General features: G+C 35.2%; 5 protein-coding genes across 5 annotated transcripts in view; 2 read left to right on the plus strand and 3 right to left on the minus strand.

Moving 5' to 3' along the window:
• LOC111403010 overlaps positions 1-1,716 on the minus strand; it is a 2,535-nt gene extending 819 nt beyond the window's left edge. Inside the window, exons 1-2 of the mRNA XM_023031353.1 lie at positions 661-1,716; positions 4-143 (exon numbers count right to left, since the gene is read on the minus strand). Coding sequence (XP_022887121.1) covers positions 4-143; positions 661-1,125 — 605 coding nt within the window. The 5' untranslated portion in view covers positions 1,126-1,716. The remainder of the gene's footprint in view (positions 1-3; positions 144-660) is intronic.
• Positions 1,717-3,626: 1,910 nt separating this feature from the next.
• Positions 3,627-6,246, minus strand: LOC111370835 (hydroxyphenylpyruvate reductase). The gene is made up of 2 exons (XM_022992761.1): positions 5,725-6,246; positions 3,627-4,320 (listed from the first exon to the last, which is right to left on the minus strand). Exons 1-2 carry the CDS (start codon positions 6,148-6,150, stop codon positions 3,802-3,804), a joined length of 945 nt encoding a protein of 314 aa, XP_022848529.1. The 5' UTR covers positions 6,151-6,246; the 3' UTR covers positions 3,627-3,801.
• A 3,011-nt stretch (positions 6,247-9,257) lies between these two features.
• Positions 9,258-13,676, plus strand: LOC111370925 (rop guanine nucleotide exchange factor 9-like). The gene is made up of 7 exons (XM_022992861.1): positions 9,258-9,796; positions 10,193-10,309; positions 10,869-11,023; positions 11,261-11,335; positions 11,487-11,741; positions 12,306-12,626; positions 12,994-13,676. Exons 1-7 carry the CDS (start codon positions 9,685-9,687, stop codon positions 13,384-13,386), a joined length of 1,428 nt encoding a protein of 475 aa, XP_022848629.1. The 5' UTR covers positions 9,258-9,684; the 3' UTR covers positions 13,387-13,676.
• Positions 13,677-14,327: 651 nt separating this feature from the next.
• On the plus strand, positions 14,328-15,088 carry LOC111371003 (30S ribosomal protein S17, chloroplastic-like). Its single transcript, XM_022992951.1, has one exon. The coding sequence runs from the start codon at positions 14,448-14,450 to the stop codon at positions 14,916-14,918; it is 471 nt and encodes a 156-aa protein (XP_022848719.1). The 5' UTR covers positions 14,328-14,447; the 3' UTR covers positions 14,919-15,088.
• A 1,555-nt stretch (positions 15,089-16,643) lies between these two features.
• On the minus strand, positions 16,644-21,210 carry LOC111371088 (homeobox-leucine zipper protein GLABRA 2). Its single transcript, XM_022993021.1, has 11 exons — positions 21,018-21,210; positions 20,667-20,932; positions 20,133-20,250; positions 19,806-19,991; positions 19,327-19,704; positions 18,922-19,023; positions 18,552-18,761; positions 17,920-18,094; positions 17,567-17,838; positions 17,201-17,287; positions 16,644-17,123 (listed from the first exon to the last, which is right to left on the minus strand). The coding sequence occupies exons 1-11, from the start codon at positions 21,096-21,098 to the stop codon at positions 16,746-16,748; spliced, it is 2,253 nt and encodes a 750-aa protein (XP_022848789.1). The 5' UTR covers positions 21,099-21,210; the 3' UTR covers positions 16,644-16,745.
• Positions 21,211-21,460: the final 250 nt, after the last annotated feature.

Raw genomic sequence — 21,460 nt, forward strand, 5'->3', positions numbered from 1 at the left:
GGCGTCGAGCTAACATGAATACCGTAAAATGTAGCCGGATTGTACACGCTAATCCTCAACGATCCATTCACATTCAGCATTTTTGTTGGAACCCCAGTGAAGTCTGCACCTGATCCGACATAAAGGTTGCTTACCAACAAACTCTGCACAAATGATTACAATGCGAAGATTTAATGGAGAGAATACTAGTTACAGAGCAAAGATTACCGACCCCTTTCACTTCTTGAAAACTACAATTATGTGCTATCCAATCTTCCATACCAAACATGCCATCAATGAATTAAGTACGAGTAACAAAGTTTTCTTAGCAGAAAAGATTACACGAGGTATGATACTACAAATCATTAAATGCAGCATACAATTTTTTCATCAATAGCAGATATTATCTATAGAATTTTCGTGTTGAAGAGAAGAGACAATTTTATTTATATGAATTGTATCTACAACACGCCTCCTTGCTTGAAAACTAGATTCATTTTTTCATTTAACTACACACTCAATTTTCATACATCTGTTCTCTCATTCCATGTTAAACTAAGGTAGTCTAAAAGTTTAAACTGCTAGACCTAAATTTGCTTTCTAACTAACACAATCAAATGCTAGAACAACTTAACAATCAGAGTAATAAAATTTAAAACCAGACAGAATAAATTGCTTTACCTTGACAGAAACCTCTGGTTTATAAGGCCTGGCTGCACCCCAAATGATCAGACAAAATACAGTAAAAAGAACAATAAACCCACAAACACCCATCAAAGCCTGGCATCTCCTAGTAAACGCCTTATCATTATCAAATTCATCATAGTTTCCCTCTTCTAAGATAACATTACACTCCGGCCACCCCTTGTCGTTCCTTTTCCGGTTCCCTTTACGCCCTGAGGATGACCTAAATATCCCGGAAAATCGACTGGCTGATGAATTCCTAGAGTGGCGCCCAAATGAAGGGTGTGAAGGGGATTCCATTGGGCTATTGAAATTAGGAGTTGCTTGCATAGAGGAGGACTTGTCCCCATCATGAGAATCCCTTGAAGGGCTCTGCACAAAGTACACTGGCCTTTTTGGAGACCTTGATGGAGATGATGGGGCTAAACTAGTGATATCAGATTCTGATTTTGTGTGCAGCATATTTCAAGAAATTTGCAGAGTTCAAGCAAGCAGATTCTTGGTAAAAGAATAAAATGAATTTTTCCACTTTTTCAAGAAATTAATAGATATTCTAGTTGCAGATTCTTGAAAAGAAATATGGAATTCGCACTTTTTCAAGAAAATTACAGAAACTCAAGCAGCAGATTCTAGAAAACTAAATATGAAATTTGCACTTTTTCAAGAAATTTTCAGAATTCAAGCGGTAGATTCTTGAAAAGAATTATAAAAATTTCACCGTTTCAAGAAATTTGCTGAAGTTCAATCATCATATTTTTGAAGGAAAAAAAAAAAGTGAAAATATCTACCTATAACCAAAATTTGGGGTTGATTTCTTGGCTATAATAAAGAACAGAAACAAAAATAGTGCATGCAATTGCTGAAAATAAGTGAAAATCTATTAATTATACGAAGGAAAAAAAACAGTAGAACACATTTGCATTAAACAACAGAATGAACTGAACTGAGCCCACGGACCAAAATCATAAATTCAACTGACAGTGTGAGAGTGAGTGCAGTGTGTGCATGAGAGAGAATAAATGCGTCAAGCTTGCGTTTTTAGAGAGAGGAAGAGACACAACCGACAATTGTTAACGAGGCTGAAACTGGACCTGATCCCAAGCCTATGCATGATTTTGGTTTGGAATTGAGTGTCGGCAGCCATGGGTCACTATCAAAAGTGTTGGAGGCTTTTGACAACTAGCTTTGGGGTTGGGGATTTGACAAGCAGCCAATTAGATTTTCCACTATTTTTCTTTTTCTTTCTTTAAGTTCTTTACTTTTCTACTCTTATTACTGTGGAGGTATGTATAAGAGAAAAATGCTACTCAATCAAGTACAAAATCAGGCTCAAAAATAGGGAGTCGAGGTGGAAACATCTCGACCCTTAGATCTGAAAAAAAAAAAGTAAGTTGAATCAGGGACTGAGGTGGTCAGCCCCTGTTTTTGAGCCTGTTACTGAACCTGTCTCAATAGCAGAGCTGCATATAAGAAGAGTAATGTTACACGCACAATAAATTTTTTTTACAGATTTCATACATAGTGATGCTTGGCGCAATTTTATTGATTGTTGGCACACACAAAAAAAAAAAACTGTAAATTAGGTGCTGCCAGCGCAGCAACACTTCTAGGAATTTTCTATGAAGAATTTTCCATATAAGAAGGTTATAAAAAATTTTCTTATTTAAAGTTTTACCTTTCGGAACCATAACAATTTATTTATTTAAATTATCTTCAATACTTTTCCTAACTTATTATATCGTTTTTACGTAATCTTGGGACTAATAGCTTTTTTAATTTAAAGTTAGACATCTCGAGCACCTAGAATGATATTTAAACAATTTGAGTCGGTATGCAAATTCCTCATCTACAAATCAGCCCTTCCCGTAGGGTATTTTCTCAACGAATAAGTAATTGTAGGAGTTAAATCTTGATAACACTTTTCCTTCGATACATATTATCGTTTCTTATTTTATCGGCAACCCATTCATCTTAATACTTGTATGTAGTTTACTCGGCAATTTATTTATTTATTTTGTCTGTCTAATCAAATGGTACATTAAAAATTACTATTGAAATAAATTTTAGTCACTGCAGGTACGTTAGACATAAAAATAAAAGCCAGCGGCCATCTACTTTTAATTAATTTTGTAATAAGTTGGCAACAACTACAAATTGAAGAGAAAAATAGGCATTTTTATATTGGTGGGCCTTAGATTATTGGAGTTGTTGTGCAATCCCATTTGTCTTTGGGCCACATAGAGCAGACAAAATTTAACCACACGCGAATTATTGCTTCATCAAATTAATAAGAATATACCCTTCTTAGTTATTGAATATTAATATTTATCTTTAGCCGGTCGAAAAGGGTTAAGACAAAAATATACCCAAAGTAAGAATTATAATGATTTGGTAATTAGTGGTTTCTCATAATGAATTTTGATGGATGTACAGAAATATTTTAATAGGAGTTTTCTAGATCCCTTACATGAGGTGGGTCCCATCTCATTAACAAATAACCTCAAAAATTTCCACCCACCCATGTTTGTGTGTGTTCTGTAGAACCCTTACTTAGTACCCAAGCATGACACTTATCGTAATAGGACTATCCCAGATTAAAAAGGAGAAGTATTAGACAACTATTTAATCCTATTCATTTCAATATATCAGATATCTCATCACATTTCAAAATTCAAGTGTTTCTGTTCTATATTAACACGTTGAAATGTAATTTGAACAATGAGAGGCTTTCTTCTTATCTGCCCTTGTAGAATGATCCTCATTGTCGAGGTCCGTGTTTGGTCTATACTAGTTAAATATGCAGTGGCATCATGCGCAGATATTCTCGTTGTAGCCTACTTGCTTTGTGTGTTGACTATTTCAAGTTTAAGGCCATGCGAGGGAAGGGTGGCCTGAGTGGGGCCCTACGCCCTGAAACCGTTGGGTGACGTGGGCTTTTCGTGTCAAGTGGTAACAAGCTAAAGTCTTTAACAATTTACAACATAAATTACCATCGATGATCATTAAATATTTCCTTGATGCACTAATTCCACGAGTTCAAGGAGCAACGAAATTGGCCTTATTATGATGAGAACTGAAAAAAAAAGAGTCAATGTTTATCAACCAAACAATCATAAAATCAGTGCTTTCATGACAGAATCAAACAACTGGGGTTAATAGTGGTTTGTTCAGAAAGTGAGCTTCCAAGTTCCCGATAACAAGGTCAGCCATGGCATTGCGGGTTTCTAGAGTGCCGCTTCCCACATGAGGCAACAGCACGACATTGTCAAGACTAAACAGCTGCTCGGGTACTTCAGGTTCCTTTTCAAACACATCAAGTCCAGCACCACCCAATCGACCCTCCACCAGAGCAGAAACCAGTTCGGGTTCGTCCACATGAGGGCCTCTTCCAATGTTGATGAGAACTCCCTTTGGACCCAATGCATTAATTACTTCGCGGTTGACAATATGACGTGTTTCAGGAGTCAATGCACATGCAACCACAAGGATGTCACAGTTAGATGCCAAGTCGATAACACTTGAATGGTATTTGTAATTGGTATTTGGTTTCTCAGATCTTGAGTAGTAACTGATAGGGCAGTCGAACGCCTCTGCTCTTTTTGCAACTGCCAATCCAATCCTGCCCAATCCTATGATACCAACTCTTTTGCCACTAAACTGCAAAAGAAGATGAAAAAGATGAGGGCATGAACGAAGAAGAAATACAAGCACCCAAACAGATTTCACCAGGCAAAGAATTTAGCATAATGTACGTGTTTTGGTACACAGTATTATTAGCATATTGAACAAGATTTTAGCTTCTTCATAAGTCTTACCCAATCCACTTTACACAAACATGCCAAATGCGTCCAATTAAGGACGGGAGTTTCAATTTCTGAAATGCAAGATATTTTTACTTAAAAATGATTTTAGAGCACTCCTATGCTTTTGAATGGCAAAATGGTTCTCACTCTACTAACTTCGAACTAACTTCATTATAAGATTTAAAGGGAATTAACGTGGTAAAAATTTCTTAAATCATTAAAAGCTGCTAGTAAACCATGAAGTCTATTAGAACAAATTTGCTACATGGCCCAAAAAAATGCAGCTCTACCGTAAATATAAAATCTCATTCAAAAGCTTTCCCATCATTACCACATAAGTTGCACAAGAAATAGCTTTGTGGACAGTATAAGAACTTAATAAAATAACTTGATTTCCTACGAACTTCTGCTAGATGTGACAATGGTCTAAGCTTGTGCCAAAAAAAAAAAGAAAAAAAAAAAGGTAGCCTAGGCTATTAGAGTTGGATGCTCCAAAGTTGAACAACTAAGCCATGCTCTGTGAATAGCTGGTGAAAAAATAAATGAAGCCCAACAAATTTTCTTTACTACACTCCTTCACTATTATATTTCTACAACACAATCATTATCAAGCATTCAATCAACACATTACTCAAATTTGCAGACCCTCAAGCAAATATTAATAGATACTAATACCACATGTAAAATTCCTTCGAACAACATCTGGAGACAAGGAATTGTGATTTTCCAATATGGGTTAGAAATGATTCCGTGGGAATTTGACTACACAAAGTTAAACTTGGGGCATTGATTTGGAATTTATGACAAGAAATAACTCAATTCAATTTTATTTGAACCATTTCCAGTTCTGCCAACAGAGTTTTCAATTTTCACCAATTATATGCACCCAAAACAGAATTGAGATACACCCAATTGCAAATTGAAACATCATGAAAATTAAGTTGTCATTAATTTTAATTTTTCAACGGTAGCATCAATTTTTATTTTCCATGACATTTCAATTTGTGATTGGATGGACAGCAAATTAGACAGCATAGAGGGACAACAGATGTCAACTCCCCAAAAGACAGCCTTCAATCCAAAATTATTGGAATCGTTTCTACTTCTGGCAACAAAGTTTTAATTTTCACCAATTTTATCAAGCCAAAAGAGCCTTCTACATAGTCATAGATACCCAGAAGATCAAACAAAAGTATGCATAATTCATCAAAACCAAGAAAAATAGAAGCTACAAAAATGGGGGAAAATAATTCTGAACCTTAGTAGTCAATTTGAAGTCGCCCATTTTCCACAACCCTTTCCTCACATATTTATCACACTCGCAAATCCTTCTCAGAACCGCCAGCATCAAACCGATTGCCAAATCGGCCACATCCTCAGTCAGTACATCGGGAGTGTTAGTAACTCTAATACCCTTTTCCTTACATTTGTTAAGATCAATCTTATCAAGGCCCACGCTAAAACTCGACACAATTTCTAGTTTGGGCAAGGCATCGATCAACTCAGCGTCGGCACCGGCCGTCGCATTCCCCACCACTGCTCGGATTGACTCGGCGTGGATTTTCAAGAATTCTTGTCTGGATGGCTGGGCCCAGAATCTGTAGAGCTTAAACCGCTTGTCTAGCTCTTGTTCTAAGTAAAGGGACATTGGGCATGCCATTAAAACTCCGATAGAAGCGTCCATTTTTTCCGGCGGAGGACGTTGGTGATGCTGGGAGGACGAATTTTTCTTGGTGGAGAAATTAGGTAGAGAATTTGCGGCTACTATTGTGAGAGAAAGGTGTAATCGGTCCGATTTTAACGATTTTGACAAATTTTTAAATCAAGTCGTTTAAGTCCATTTAAGAAAAACTCAAATTTAAATTAAATCATTTTGAACGATTTGACAAAAATTCAAACTTAAATCAAACGATTTGATCAGATTTTAAATCGTCGATTTTGCAATATATTTTTTTGTCCGTCTACTTTTATATCGTTAATTCATTGAATTCAAAATATATTTATATCTTACTAGCAATAAATCTAAGTCAAACTAAATCCCTGTTTCAACCAAATTTTTGGGACAAAAAAAATGAAAATTTGGACCATTTTCCCTCAAGTCCAGTCGTCTTTGTTGACTTGTTATTTCATGTGTGAGACCCAACCTCCTCTCCAAGTCAATTTTCTCATTATGATGATATAAAAAATATGGTTCAAACATGGAGCTAAATATATCTACTATAAATTTAAATATCAACTAAATCAAAGTGAAACTACGATAAATTAAAACAAAGTTTTTTTTTTTTAATTTTTGTTCACATTTTTTTAGGTTAATGACTATACAATAATTAGATATAAGGCCAAAAAAAATATAATGATGTCCAACAAGACCTCGTGATCATCATATCTGAAAAAATGATACTGATTAGACAAAAAGAATAACCAACCACAATAATAAAGCAATTGTTTATAATATCTAAATATAATAATTACACAAGTTTACGTTTATATGGTGTTACGAAACGCATTTAATTTCAAATTATTACCTTAGTTTGCTCCAAAAAAATTATTGATATAAAACTTTATTCGTAGCAAATAGTCTAAGATCTCTTTATCTCCAATTTGGTATAATGGATTTCAATTTAACTTTGAAGAGAAGTAAAAAATCTGAAAAAGAAGTGCATGGTGCCGATGACTCAAGACTGTGTTGGATATCGGCTGGAGTTCATCTAAATTTTGAAGAGGAAAAATGCTTTTGATAGATTATGTTAGTTTTAAAATTATTATATATAAATTAGGATTATTGAATAATAATAATATATCTGTATTAGAAAATACCCACAAATGATAAAAAACTATTAAATTTTATATATTTGGATGAATTTTCAAAAATTTTCATTTTTTTATTTTTATATATTTTTTCGCCAATTCGGCTTGGTTTTAAACCGCAATTAAAATTCTCAAACGTAAACCAAACCATTTTGACCGGTTTGGTTTAGGTCAAAACCATTTCATTGACCGCGTCCACGTGGCAAGAAACCGACAATTTCTAAAATGCGATTTCGATTCGATTTTCCGATTTGACGATTTTTGTTTACAGCCCTAGCAAGAGGACGTGACCGCAACTTACATAAAAGTATACTATATACTCACACCATCCCAATTATGGCCATGTTTGATTCTCATTATTTAGCCCCCAAAAATAAATAAATAAATAAATAAATATATATATATATATATATACATATATATATATATATATATATGATCGTTATTTATCACATCAAGTCATCATATTTAACTTTCTATCTTTTGTGTGGATCTCGTAACGACTATATTTTTCATTTTCATTCTTACAAAAATGGATGCCAAACGGGGCTATATAAGCACGGATTAAGAATTTATTTTTTTAATGTTATTGAAAAATAATTTTTACCAAAATTTTTCTCAGTTTACCCCTATTTAATTTTCAATATTTAGTAATAAATTATTGTTAAAATTAGTAAAGAATTTGAATGATTCAATTTGAAGAAGAAGAAATGAGAGTTGTTTTCATGTTTCTAAGAAGTGGGAAATGTGTGTATTTGAATTATTTCAAGAAGTTAACATATTAAGTGGATAAAATTGAATAAGAGTATATTGGTAAATGAACAAAATAAAATATTCTAAATTAGGAAACAGACCTATATTTTTGGAATAAGTGAAAAAAAAAACTCAGCTTATATAATTGGGACGAATAGAGTATTCTTTTAGAGTAATGATTTGTAATCTTACTGGAATTGCAATTTTTGTCTAGATGACATTAAATAATAAATTAAATGAAATTAAATGAATTATTTGATTTCACATATCAATTAATGTCAAACCACCTAAATTGGGTTTGCAACCCCAATAAAATTAAATAGTATTGCTCATTTTTTTAACTTTAAAATAATATAATTACTTATTTTAAAAATAATCTATCAAAATAATTTAATTTATCTATAATTTTGATCCATGAAAGAAGTATTCAGCTGTGCGTACGTTTGGCTCTCCATTTTTTCAAAATCTCATTTTACAAAACTCATTTTTAATAATTCATTTTCCTCTAAAATTAATACAAGTAAATAGAAAAAATTTCCTTATTTTTTAATTATAGAATCTCCAACAAAACACTATTCAAAAATACATTTTAAAGAAGATGGGAACTCAAAAACAAGGGCTAACACATGCTCTAAAGTGTCCGATGTACTCTCAACGACTTGTGTGACCCAAACGACGAGAGGCACGTGCATCGCTCCTTCAATCAGTTTATCACGTTAAATCTTTTCAATTAGAAATCGTTAAAGATTTAAACAATTCGCCCAACAATATTTTAGCAAACTAATTATAAATTATTGTTCACGACGAAGATAAATATTAACATGTAAACTAAAATGTGACACACAAGTTTATGTCCCAAAAGTTGGCTCAAACCCATAAACATTAGATGTAAACATGAACAAACTAATAGTTTAGAATTGATTTATGAATTTTTATTTCCTCATTCAATTTAATTTTTCACTGGATCTTCTCTAATATTCAGTATAATTATATTCTTTATTGATTTGGAAAAGGAAAAAAATTGTTAAAATGTCTCCAAGACTAATCGGATGAAGGAAATGGATTAATTTGTGCAATCTGGACCGCTCTATCCCAAAGTTTAAAGTGCATTAAAAGCGCCAATTTTATTTATTTATATTTTATTATTAACGTAGCCTGATAATAATTAGGAAACAAAGCCTTTCAATTTTCTTACATGTGGAGAATCAAGAACCAGACCGAACAGAAAAAATTTAGAAAATCCATAAGATTAAACCTAACTTCTTCATTTTGTCAATTCATTTCTGACCTGTCTTGTTTATTGATTCCTATGCATACACCCCATTTTCCCTACAATTCACAATCCAAGAAACAAAGGCATTTGTTTTTCCTTCTGCAGCAGAATTATTTGATTTTCCTTTTCATTCCATTTCCATCTCATTCTTGAAGGAAAATCGTTTTTCCTTCGATCATTGACTCGTTCTAAATTCTTCCATTGATACCACATTCATCGGAGAGATATACTGCATCTCTCTACGTTGCATAACCCTTTAGATCTTTTGAGAAACATTCGGTTTGAATCAGAAAATGGTTCGATCGTATAAGGAAGAAAAAGAATTCTATTATTGTGTAAAATAAAGAATTCCTTCATCATCATTTTCCTTTATATGATCATATAATGGAGCAAGAAAAACTTGGCTGGCCTCTTAACCGTTTGGAAAGTACTAAGTTGCATTTCTCAAATGATGTAAATGCACCGAATCCTCGTACGATAGATAGACAACATTCAGGCAAGACGTTCTTTTCTTATGTATATTTCTTCTTACTTTTTAATTATTGGCTGCACGAACTTGGAGAAAATGTTAACAAAATTCCATTCATGATTCATTTTTTCTTTGGTTTATTTTTACACGACAAGAAAACATTTACTAGAAATTTTTTAATAAGATTTGACAAAATTTTACCCTGACTATCAGCCACCATAACCTCATTTTCACCCGATTTCAGAGCCGGTTATGAAAACATAGACAGATTAAAGAACAAAAAACCCTTTTCAAAATCTTTAGACAGGATATATCAGAAACATGAACAGATTGTTCCCGTTTGATAGAAAATTTCGGTTATGTTCAATGTAAATTGTATCTGATTATTAATTTGAATTTCTTTTTATGTTGGCTATATTTCAGATATGGCGCAAATGAAGGAAAAGTTTGCAAAGTTGCTTCTTGGTGAGGATATGTCTGGTGGGGGAAAGGGTGTTTCATCAGCTTTGGCATTGTCAAATGCTATTACGAACTTAGCAGGTATCTGATTTTTCATTTCTAACTCAATATAGTATTTGTCGTTGAGTCGAACCGTGTAGTTAAAATTTGTTTTTAATCAAAAGCACGATTAATGGAATTTTTCATATACAGGTACCAAAAAATCTCGAATACATGATTTTCATCACCTTGATGTCATGATTGTTAAATTAATTCACCTGAAAGTTTAAATTGATACAAAGATATTTAGTCCCTATTCGGCGATTTTTCTAAAATTCATTTTCCTCGAACTATATGACTCAAAATTTTTTATCAACTTTTCAACAGTAGATTTTATTAACTTTTATTAAAATTTATTAAAAAAATGATTTTTATCTAAACCGAATAGGGCTTAATTTTCAACATGCCTCTTCAAATTAAAAGCCAGAAATGTGCATATATTTATATAAAAAAAAAAAAGTGACGATAGCTTAAATCAAGATTTTTTGTCCACTATAAAAGTTTAAGTTGTTATAGGGGGAGAATTTTAGTTATTTATATTTTATCTTCTCTGTGTTCAATGATTTGATAACACAAACTCTCTTTGGCTTCCTTTACGCAGCTTCTGCATTTGGAGAACAAAAGAAATTAGAGCCCATGGCACCAGAGACCAAAGCAAGATGGAGAAAGGAGATTGATTGGCTCCTGTCTGTCACAGATCATATTGTTGAATTTGTTCCTTCTAAGCAATTCTCAAAAGATGGAATATATATGGATGTAAGTTACTTTCTCGTTTCATTTGGCCCTAGGTGTTTCGGATGTTCCCGTAAAACATTGCTAGTAATCAAACTTACAACATTGTTCTACTTCGGTTGTTTCTCAAGTTAGTCACCGAGCTTTATTTTTTGTTTCAATTGCATAAATTGAACAATGAAAGTTCAGCACCTATTTGAACTTAGTCGACCCCAAATTTAAAGAGAACATATGTTATATCAATGTTTCATTCTCTACCAGATTATGGTAACAAGGCAAAGATCTGATCTTCACATTAACATCCCTGGCCTACGCAAGCTCGATGCAATGCTCCTAGTAAGTGCGCATATCTCCTTGTTCAAGATTAATTTCTGATTTTCATTGTATGTTCAGTACATAGTACTGGACATGAACAAACCCTTTCGAGGAACATATCCTTAAAATTTAAGAATAATAATTTATACTTCATTGTGCTTATGATAAACAGGAGTGCCTGGAAAACTTCAAAGAGCAAAATGAGTTTTACTACACAAAATCAAAAGATGATGATCCAAGGAACGATGATAAATGGTGGATTCCTACTCCTAAAGTCCCCCCAAATGGGTTATCTGATGCTACAAGAAAATGGCTGCAGAAGCAGAAGGATTCTGTAAACCAAGTGCTTAAAGCAGCTATGGCTATAAATGCACAAGTCTTGTCAGAAATGGAAATTCCAGAAAGCTACATAGAGTCGCTTCCAAAGGTACGATGAACCTCAAAAAGCATCCAGTGTTTTTATTTTTTTGGTTCAAAATAATGACCGTTTATTCACCTTTCAGCAAAATTTCGTGTTTGTTCATTCTCCATGTAACTTCTAACAATTTGCATTATTCTGCTTATACAGAATAATGCATTACAGAATGAAACTAGAATACTCACATGGGGGTGAGTAAAATATTATCAAAAAATATTTACCCATCCCTCATTGTGTGTATTCTATAAAATCTCTATGAAAGAAATTCCGTACACGAAGTGGAGTTCGTAACAATTTAAGCATCCTGCCCATATTCATTAGTTTGACTGACTGAAATGTTAATGTGACAGCCTAATTGGCAAATAATTGGACTCACGTGTCATCTTTTTCCGTTAGTCAAACTGATAAAATGTACTTGGTCACAATTTATCTAAATTCAAATTCAGAGACCAACTTGGAACAAAATGAGTTTAAGTGACCATAAAAATTCGCTTCGCGCATCCCTTTTTTTTTTTTTTTGGTTTCCAAAAAAGGAAAAAAATTTAGTAGCCTGACTGATGCTTTTATGGACAGAATGGAAGAGCAAGTCTCGGAGACTCAATTTACAAGAGCATAACTGACGATTACTTCGATCCCGATTATTTTCTGTCCACTATGGACTTGTCATCGGAACATAAAATTCTTGACCTTAAAAATAGGATCGAGGCATCAGTGGTTATATGGAAACGGAAAATGAATGCTAAAGACAGCAAGTCTTCGTGGAGTTCGGGTGTAAGTTTGGAGAAGAGAGAAATTTTGGAAGAAAGAGCAGAGACTATTTTGCTTCTTCTGAAGCACAGATTCCCTGGACTCCCTCAGTCAAGTCTAGACATCAGCAAAATCCAATACAACAGAGTAAGAAATGCTTATTCCAACCATAAACTCTCTCTTCTTAAGCATCTTTTGAGTTTTCTTCTTCGATTTCCTTGCGTTCCATGTTAGACTATGTAGAGCTTAATCATATTGTACGCTAATCCTTATCCCGTGGACTAAGAACTGATCAAATATTCCTAGACATGCAAAGAATTTTAAGGTTTTGTTATTTTTACGTGCAGTCAAGGTGTGAGAGCTTTGCTCCTCTTTTAGTTACTTTTCTGATCATTATTGCTCGCAGAACTAGGGATTAAGGCCTAATCCGAAACGCTAAAAAAACTGATTGCAAAAATTCATTTCGATTCAGTCACTAGAATTCGTACTTTGATGTTTTATTTGGTATTTTCAGGATGTGGGACAAGCTATTTTGGAGAGCTATTCAAGAGTAATAGAAAGCTTGGCGTATACTGTCTTGTCAAAAATTGAAGATGTTACATATGCCGATAATCTTGCTCGGAATCAATCAAATGGGGAAAGAAAGATTAGACTTGCATGTGATAGAGAAGAACTCGAGAAACAAAACTCAGCAGAGACACCAACTTCAATGACATTGTTGGATTTTATGGGTTGGAGTTTAGATCGAGGTGACACAGAAACAAATAATGATATTAAGAACGATGTTTACAAAGAGGTCAATATTCTCCCGAGCAAACCACCTAATGTTGTGACAAACAAGAAAATATCCTACATAGAGAGGCTAGAGAACTTAGGGGGAGCAAGAAGTCCAACAGCACGCCATTAACTGATTCCTTGACAGGAAAAAAGTGTATGTTTTTGGTACATAGACCTCAATAAAAAAGTTTTAGCTCGTTTCTCTTTTTCAGTATTATCCGATCCAATCCTTCCAGATGAACATGCTAAGGTCGAACTGTATAGGATTATGTATCAAATTATAGCTCTCCTCCTGTAAATAGAAAGCATTGGTAGTGTATCACTTCTGAAGTCCCTTAGTAGAAGAAGTCATATTAATTCTGTACTGGATTATTATTGAGACTTTTTTTCTCTTATGGAAAATGTTCGTAGCTCATTGTACTAGGAATGTTGTTTTTTGTTGTTTGTCACAACTTTTTTACCTATGATGATATTATATACCAGGTAGAGGCCTAAATCAGGCCTTGCCGAATTATGCCTCTAAGGTTTATGTGCTACCTAATTATCATATTCACTTGCCCCTTCGACTGTGAATAAACCTAGTTGAGATTAACGCGTCTTCACAAATTTCAAGCATGATATTCACATAAAGCATAATTTGACATGGGATCTCATTGCATATAGTTATTTGAAAGTAGCGTTCAAAGCCTCAATCACCCAAGTTAAAGTAGCATGATAATACAAATCCCAAATTCCTTCCTCTCTATCTCCACAACTCGAGTTTTCAAGCTCACAATGTTATGGATTTAGATTACGACGCTTGCTTAATGTTAATTACTTATGTGCCAAAGAATTAAAGCTTGGAAGGAAATAAAAGTATAATCGCGATATCCTACAAACAAGTTATATAAATTTATGTTGAAGTTGTGTCCAATCCAACTTAGCAAACATGTCAATATTAAATGACAATATATTAGATACATTTCTTCTCCTGCACAAAGATGTAGTTTGTCCAAAAGTTGTAGTTCATAGAGGTGGAATCCACATTACATTAACCAAAATAAGCCCCAGGAATCGACCCGTTTCAAGAATACTCCTACTTTAACAAATTAGTTGGGCAAAAAATTAAATAGTTCAACTTTTTCACGGAAATGAAGAGAGAAACTTTCTTCATCATCTCCTCCACTTATCCATAACCCTCCCTCAAAAAAAATGTCTCTAACCTCTCCTCCAATTCTCCAATTCAAATCTCTCTCCCTCTCAACGCCATTTCTCCGTGGCGGTGCCTCGTCTATCGTACGCCTCCCAAAGACCTTTTCCACCGCCACCCCTTCTCCGCTACCACCTACGCCTACATTCCTCCCTGTTATCAGAGCAATGAAATCCATGCAAGGCAGGGTTACTTGTTCATCCCACGACGAGACTGTGACTGTGCAAGTTGTACGGCTTGCTCCACACCCGAAGTACAATCACCGCGTTAGGATGAAGAAGAAGTACCAAGCTCACGATCCATTGAACAAGTTCAGTGTTGGGGATGTTGTTCAGCTTGAAAAAATCAGGCCCATTAGCAAGCTCAAGACTTTCTTGGCTGTCTGGGTTCCCAGTCGAGGCGGGCCGAAGGCAAAAGACTCGGAATCGCAGGAGTTGGGGCTTCCACTGGAGTCTCAGCAGCCTGAGAGTTGAAGAAAACAATTGAGACAGTTGGTGTTTAATTGTAAGTGGAATCTTTATTTTTGTTGGTGTTTAATTGTAAGTGGAATCTTTATTTTTGTGTTCTTTATCTTTTCATTGTAATGAATGTTATACTGAAGATCTTTTTGTTAATGTAATGTAGGGATAGTTTTATGCTTCAATTTTAATCTTTTCATGGAATCTGTTTGTTCATTGAAGTGTTGAATTTTAGGCTAATAATGTGTTTTCAGAAATTGCAAATAGAGAAGCATTTTGTTCAATTGTTGATGTAATGGAGTAGAATAAGTAGATACTCCTCTTAAGTACTTAATGCTATTTTAACCGTTTATTAGAAGAGCTGGTTACACAGTTCTATGATTTTCAATCATAGACTTGTAGAAGTAGTATCCAACGAAATATACTGAAAATATTCTGAAAAAGATGGGCGAAAGCTCAACCAACAGAAATGGAGGTGGTCGCTGATTGTACTCTGATGCTTAATTGGAGATTATTGAGTACTGTGGGTTTGATCTTAAAATGATCAACCTTGTCAGAGAGGAGTAGTAAAGTCCTTATACATTGATTAGGCGGTGAACTTGTCTTGCAAGATGGTGACTCGTATTAGAACACCAATCTTGGATTCTGATTACTTCTTAAAACTTTAGACGAATTGAGTTACTACTTGATAAGTTCTGGTACCATATCGAGTCTTAAGATTCCTTTTTAAGAAGGTCAATCTTGAGTAGCCCAAGCCCTTATATTTTGATTATTGTTTTTATCTTTAACCGATGTGTGATTTAACCCGTAACAGAGATGTAGCAATAGAAGAATTCTTTGAGGATTATCAACGGAATGAAAACAATAACATTATGTCTTCACACTTGTACATATTATTCTGTGTAGAAGTTTCTTCTGTATGCAGCACTTGTTCAATTTGTATGTCTCCTAGGTGAGTTAATAAAGTAGAACATACCTTAGGCAACTAACTTTTGCTTGCATAAATTGGCTTTCTTGGCTGCCGAGCTGATATTGCCCTCGCGTTGAGGTGGCCTTCTTGGCTCCCAAGCTGAGTTGGTTTTTATATCAATGTGGCCAACACGTTGACTTCCCAGTTTCGAAGAATTGTGAGCTCGGCTCATTTTTGCCTCCAGCCGGAAAGTATGCACTCTGGGGCATTAGCTACCTCCAGTCACCTCTCTTTGATATCCTAGCTTTGAAGGGTTATGAGTTCGATTCACTTGTTTGGCTTGATTCGGTTATGATTACAAAATTACTTACAGCATACGAATTAAAAGGCCATATTGTTTTCTGAGCATAACGGTTTGTTTTTTCCTGCCCCTGCTACTTTAGCAGACAGTAATAGAAGTTCAGGTGAACAAAAAAGTGAATTTCTATTTTAAGCTAGTTAAAGAGTTGCAGTTTTCATCTCTTACCATGTTTCTTTGTGTAAAAATAATATTCATTTTTTACATATGCATTATATTTGTGTATTGCGCCTTTTCTGCTCTGAACCATTTGGCAATCTATCACCTCTAGCTTCTACTCATCTTTCTATTTAGAATTGTTATTTTTGTACATGATTGTATGTGCTCATTGATCAATCTATACATGTTTGCACGGACGATGCTTGTGATAATGCTTCACATACGGAAAAGAAGTTAATAATGTTACTCATTATATTGTCTAGTCCTGTTGACCAGTATTGCCTACTACAAATCGAGGACATGTACGCCTATATGCTTCCTATTGGGTATTCATGGAATAGATTTCTGGTTCAAAATAACAATACAATGGTCACAATTCTTAGTTGATAAAAAATAAGCCTTGAAAACAAAGTCATCATTCTTCACATTGCAAGATTCTCTTTATGTTCTGCAATGTGCATGATATAAGGGTGTTTACTGAATCTATGGATTCCATAGAAAGTTTTGCTGTTAGAGAATTGCTAGCTAGGATTTGAAATGCAATAGTCAGCAAGGATCCTCCCTCTGTGCTCTTTTCCTCTGGCCTAGAAGTGATAACTAAGGATCGAGATTCGATCCCATCGGGAAGAATCGAGAACCCTGAAGATAAAACAGCAATGTTGCTGGAATCACAACCCGCTATCACGGATTGCATGCCGTTTACATCCACGGGTGCATAGACGACCATAGATTCGTATGCATTCGTGCAGCTATCTTGGAGTATCCACATGTTCTGGTCTTTCGTCTTCATTGCCTGAATTCATGACATAAAAACTCAAATGAAGACAACGATTTGTGTACTATGTTTTTCTAGGAGTAGACAAGACTCACTTGGATAGTAACTGCATTTCCTCTGTCCTGCCCTTTAGCCAAGTTTCCAATGCATTGCACTGGACTCCCATTTGACATAATGTCCCACTAAAATTTGTACAAAGGAATTCAAGAAAACTCAATTAGGTCAGAATGATGAAAAAGGCGACGTGACAGCCTAATTGTTTGCAAGCTAGGCTACCAAGTCGGCTCTTCAACTAGTCAAACTAATGAATATGGATTGAATGATAGTAATTTCAATCACATAGGTAAGTACTACTCATTATTATTCGCACATTTCGTGGGTTTCATTCCTATTCTTCCTTAAAAACCATTTATAAATTTGCCAACCTGAGGCTAATCTTGAAGGAACAGGAACTCACGAACCTCATTACGGTGGTTTTCGTCTCGTAAGAAGTCGAACAAGACGTGGTGAGAGATGGGCAACCATACAGACGAAACTGCACACAAGATCACCCCGAGAGGTTCTCCTGGATCATTTATATTTTTCCTAGAAGCCACTCTTATGTCATCGCCAGTTTTACTGGGAATCTTGCTCCATGTATTGTAGCTAGATGCACCAAGTGCTCGACAGTAACTCCAAGTCATTCTTTGTGCCAATTTTAATATACTTTTCCTTCCAGCAGTTGTGGCAATTCCTACAAAGTTTCGTACATAAAATTCTGCAAACATTGGACAAATCTGAACATAAAAAAACAGTGGACTATTAAGATTATTACCACTTGAATCCTTTATAGGAACGTTTGTTGCCATGAAGAACACAAGTCTCTCGCATTGTTGTTGCAGGGTTACAATCCAGTGCTTTGCTCCAAATGCCAGACCACTGTTAACAATTGTGCGATAAAGGGAATGAACCGTGGTTTTCTGGCACTCCAGGTGTTCGACCCAAGTCACCTGAAACACCGATGGAAGAGTAAGCAGTCTACATGCATGCTGTAGGATTATGTGGGCCTAATTATACTGTAGCGTGCAGTTTTCTCCTCAACCGTGATCAACCTAGTATTTTATTACCAGGATAGTTGCTCCAAATTGGGCCAATTTTTTCATTACAAGAGTATATTGAGTATTCTACTCCCTTGTCAGGTCACCCTAATATTGCTACTATATAAGCGTCAGTTTAGGTGCGTGAGACGAGTGAGAAAACTTGTTATCTTTTATGTAGCGGTAAATGAACATAACTCCCACACCGAGAGTGAACATTGTTCGTTTCTATGTTCATTCTGTTTAATATGATTCTCGTAAGAAGGGATTAGGGCCTTAGCAGGAAAACATGCAACAAATAAAGAAGATTGATGCTCTGATTATAAGCTATGATGCAGACACAAACGGAAAGCAATCTCTGAAGAACAACCTTACAGTGGCCATTTGATGTATCTTGTATGATGCAACCAGAGGGACGTTTCCTGCATTTTGCCAGAGATGCATCGATATTATCTTCAACTTTGTCGATCGAGACGTCGATAATTGCCCACTGATCAGCACTCAGTTGTTTGCAGCATCTGACAAAATATACTTCTCTGGTAGCCACCACTGGAGTCAGCATTTGCAATTCTGCAAACATCTAACCGAAACAGAAACTTGAAATGTTATAACATACCCCAACAGTGTAAGAATCTGTTAAGGAAATGACTGTTTTAAGGAGGATCCTTACAAAAAATAAAAAAATAAAAAATTTCAAATCAGAGACAATCAAACATAAAAATGGACCCAAAAAATCTTACCAACTGCACTGCACCATCTCGGTTAACACCTTCGCCATTGCTCATAACATATACTGTAGCTGCCTTTGAGATCAAGCAAGGAAACAATTCTTTCCATTGATTCTACAGGGGAAAAAAAATAGAAAAGAAAAGAAAGATCACATTCATGAGTTCATCCATATTTGCCTTGAACTGTATGAAGCCTAATGCCTAATTGTACTGTTCAAATATACTCTCGACCGTAGCATCTACCAAATAAAATTGGATATTAGGTAGTCTACATATGTATTAGGCCACACTGATATCCCTACCATACATAAAAGATTTTTGATGGCAGTCCTTTTCGTTCTATGATTAAGAGAGAAAAAAAATGAAAAGGAAAAAAGAAGCTTGAGATCCTTTGTACAAAGATATCATAAATCTTACCACATCCATAAAGCTCTGTATTATCCTTGGGAGGTCTACAAAGATAATTCTAGTTTCTCTTGAGGCCTCAATGCATGTTTTAGGCTGCCTGTTGCTGGAATTTTCAGTAGGGAATTCTTTCATATATGCATCATAATTAAGTATTTCCCGACCCGTTTCATAGCTGCGGATCCACAGTGGTTCGCTGGAAGTAGCCATCTTCTTGAGCTCGTCCGTCGCCTTTTCTACTGCATCCATTATCCGTGACATTTCGTGCCCAAAAATGCCAGTGGAAAAGTCTAACGAGCTTCGAATTCCTTGTTCATTTCCAGATGAGCACGAGCTGTTTGGCGATGCTCTCGGATTGCATTTCCCAATAGCAGTTCTAAGTTTTTCGAGCTGCAAGTATTCTTGATATAAGAACATGTGCATTTTATGTATGTTAACGAAGATTAATCTTCTACGGTACTGTTTAATCAAACATATGAAACTTATCAAACCTCTTCTTTTAGTCTGGCATTTTCAATTCTTAGCTGTTGTTCTTCAGTTGCATCCTTTCTAGAGGTAGCAAATCCACAGCTAAGACAGCAAGACTTTTTTATGGTCTCCCTTAAAACTTTATTTTCCTCTCGAATTTTTTCCATTTCTGTTTTTAACAAAGAATTTTCGTGGCGCTCCTGTATAGCCTGCAGATATATAGCATATTAAGGGTAAAATCTCACGTCGCCTAAATATGAAAAATATAAAGCTCAAAATGAACAGTCAGGTTTCAAGATTGGTGTTCTCAAATGAGCCACCATCTTGCAATTCGATGTTCAAATATATACCTTGATTTGTGTTCGGCGATTTTGAAACCAGAATTTGACTTGCCTTGGATGAAGCCCCAACTGCTTGCTCAGTTCTTGCCTTTGTTTCTCATCTGGATGGGGAGACTCTTTAAATAAACTGCAAAAGGTTAATGAAACTGAAGTTTTATGCACATATACATATACGTTCATACATTTCAAAATATACAATGTATTTTCATAGTATTGTCTTAAAGATGCCCAGGAATGTTCAACAGGTTTAACAGAGTCATTCTTGATGAACACAGACTTAATCATCATTTTCCGTGTACAAACTATGTGTCTCTCTATAACAGCTCAAGCCTCTAGACGAGGTGAAATAGACAAAAATCATAAAGGTTCGAGTCACTCCTTTCTTCAAATACGGTGCACCTAAAAATCTGATCTATGAATGAGGGGATGTGACGGGGTGTTGAACGCAAGTGGATTTTTGGATATGCAATATTAGACACGACTGGATGGTATAATAAACATGACTTAAAGCTACTCAATTTACAAGAGTTGCAGAAAACATACGCCTCCATTTCTTTAATTTGTTGAGCAGTGTGTCTGTGATATTTCTTTCTCTTCTTCATTTTATGAGTGTCTTCATCTTCTTCATCATCATGCTCTCCTTCTGCTTCATAATCATCTTCGGAGCGCGATTTTGTGGGGCCCGAGTTCTCACTACTTATTTCCACCGTGTCTTCTCTCTTGCCGCCATAACCACCACTTTCTCCATCTCTCCCCTCCACTTCCACGGCTGTAGCCGCCGTAGCTCTGACATCCCGGAAAATCCCAGCCTAACAAAAACAATTATTAGCAAACATTATCAATCGAAGATAGCTAAAAAATCAAGGAAAAAATAACAGATAGGGAAAAAAGTACAAGACTGAGAGAGAGAGCTGGAGTGGCAAGAAAGTCTTTGGTATGAGAAGATGGAGGATTCGACATGTCTACAACTCCCATGGCAATTGTGTTTGCTCTTGAAGTATTAATTAGGAATTACTTGGAGGTAACTATAGTTTTATGGTTGAGTTCTCTGTGTGTGTGTCCCTGCATGTGTGTGTGAAAGAGAGAGAGGAATGGGATGAGGGTGGGGTCATCCTAATTAAGAGGCATTGAAGAGGAGTACTAGGAGAAAGAAAGGTGGTGGGGTAGCTATAGGGATGTCCGATAAAAATTGATGAAATTTGTTGTTGAAAAATTAATAAAAAATGTGGATCCTATGAAATGTTAATTAAAATTAAATGTTTACACTGACTTAAATTTTTCTCAGAATTTTAGCTCACACCATACATGACTAAATATTAAGAAAAAAAACTCAGCTT

The sequence above is a fragment of the Olea europaea genome, chromosome 1 (genome assembly GCF_002742605.1).
Source record: "Olea europaea var. sylvestris chromosome 1, O_europaea_v1, whole genome shotgun sequence".
In the NCBI taxonomy this organism is placed as follows: Eukaryota; Viridiplantae; Streptophyta; class Magnoliopsida; order Lamiales; family Oleaceae; genus Olea; species Olea europaea.

Excerpts from the sequence above, each read along its gene's own strand:
- LOC111371003 (XM_022992951.1), top strand. The coding sequence starts at position 14,448 with ATGTCTCTAACCTCTCCTCCAATTCTCCAATTCAAATCTCTCTCCCTC.
- LOC111370925 (XM_022992861.1), top strand. The coding sequence starts at position 9,685 with ATGGAGCAAGAAAAACTTGGCTGGCCTCTTAACCGTTTGGAAAGTACT. Across the intron at positions 9,797-10,192 it reads GATAGATAGACAACATTCAG|ATATGGCGCAAATGAAGGAA; the intron begins GCAAGACGTTCT and ends GCTATATTTCAG. Across the intron at positions 11,336-11,486 it reads AGCTCGATGCAATGCTCCTA|GAGTGCCTGGAAAACTTCAA; the intron begins GTAAGTGCGCAT and ends TATGATAAACAG.
- LOC111370835 (XM_022992761.1), bottom strand. The coding sequence starts at position 6,150 with ATGGACGCTTCTATCGGAGTTTTAATGGCATGCCCAATGTCCCTTTAC. Across the intron at positions 4,321-5,724 it reads ACTTCAAATTGACTACTAAG|TTTAGTGGCAAAAGAGTTGG; the intron begins GTTCAGAATTAT and ends CTTCTTTTGCAG.
- LOC111371088 (XM_022993021.1), bottom strand. The coding sequence starts at position 21,098 with ATGGGAGTTGTAGACATGTCGAATCCTCCATCTTCTCATACCAAAGAC. Across the intron at positions 18,095-18,551 it reads CATCAAATGGCCACTGTAAG|GTGACTTGGGTCGAACACCT; the intron begins GTTGTTCTTCAG and ends TCGGTGTTTCAG. Across the intron at positions 17,124-17,200 it reads GAAATGCAGTTACTATCCAA|GCAATGAAGACGAAAGACCA; the intron begins GTGAGTCTTGTC and ends TCATGAATTCAG.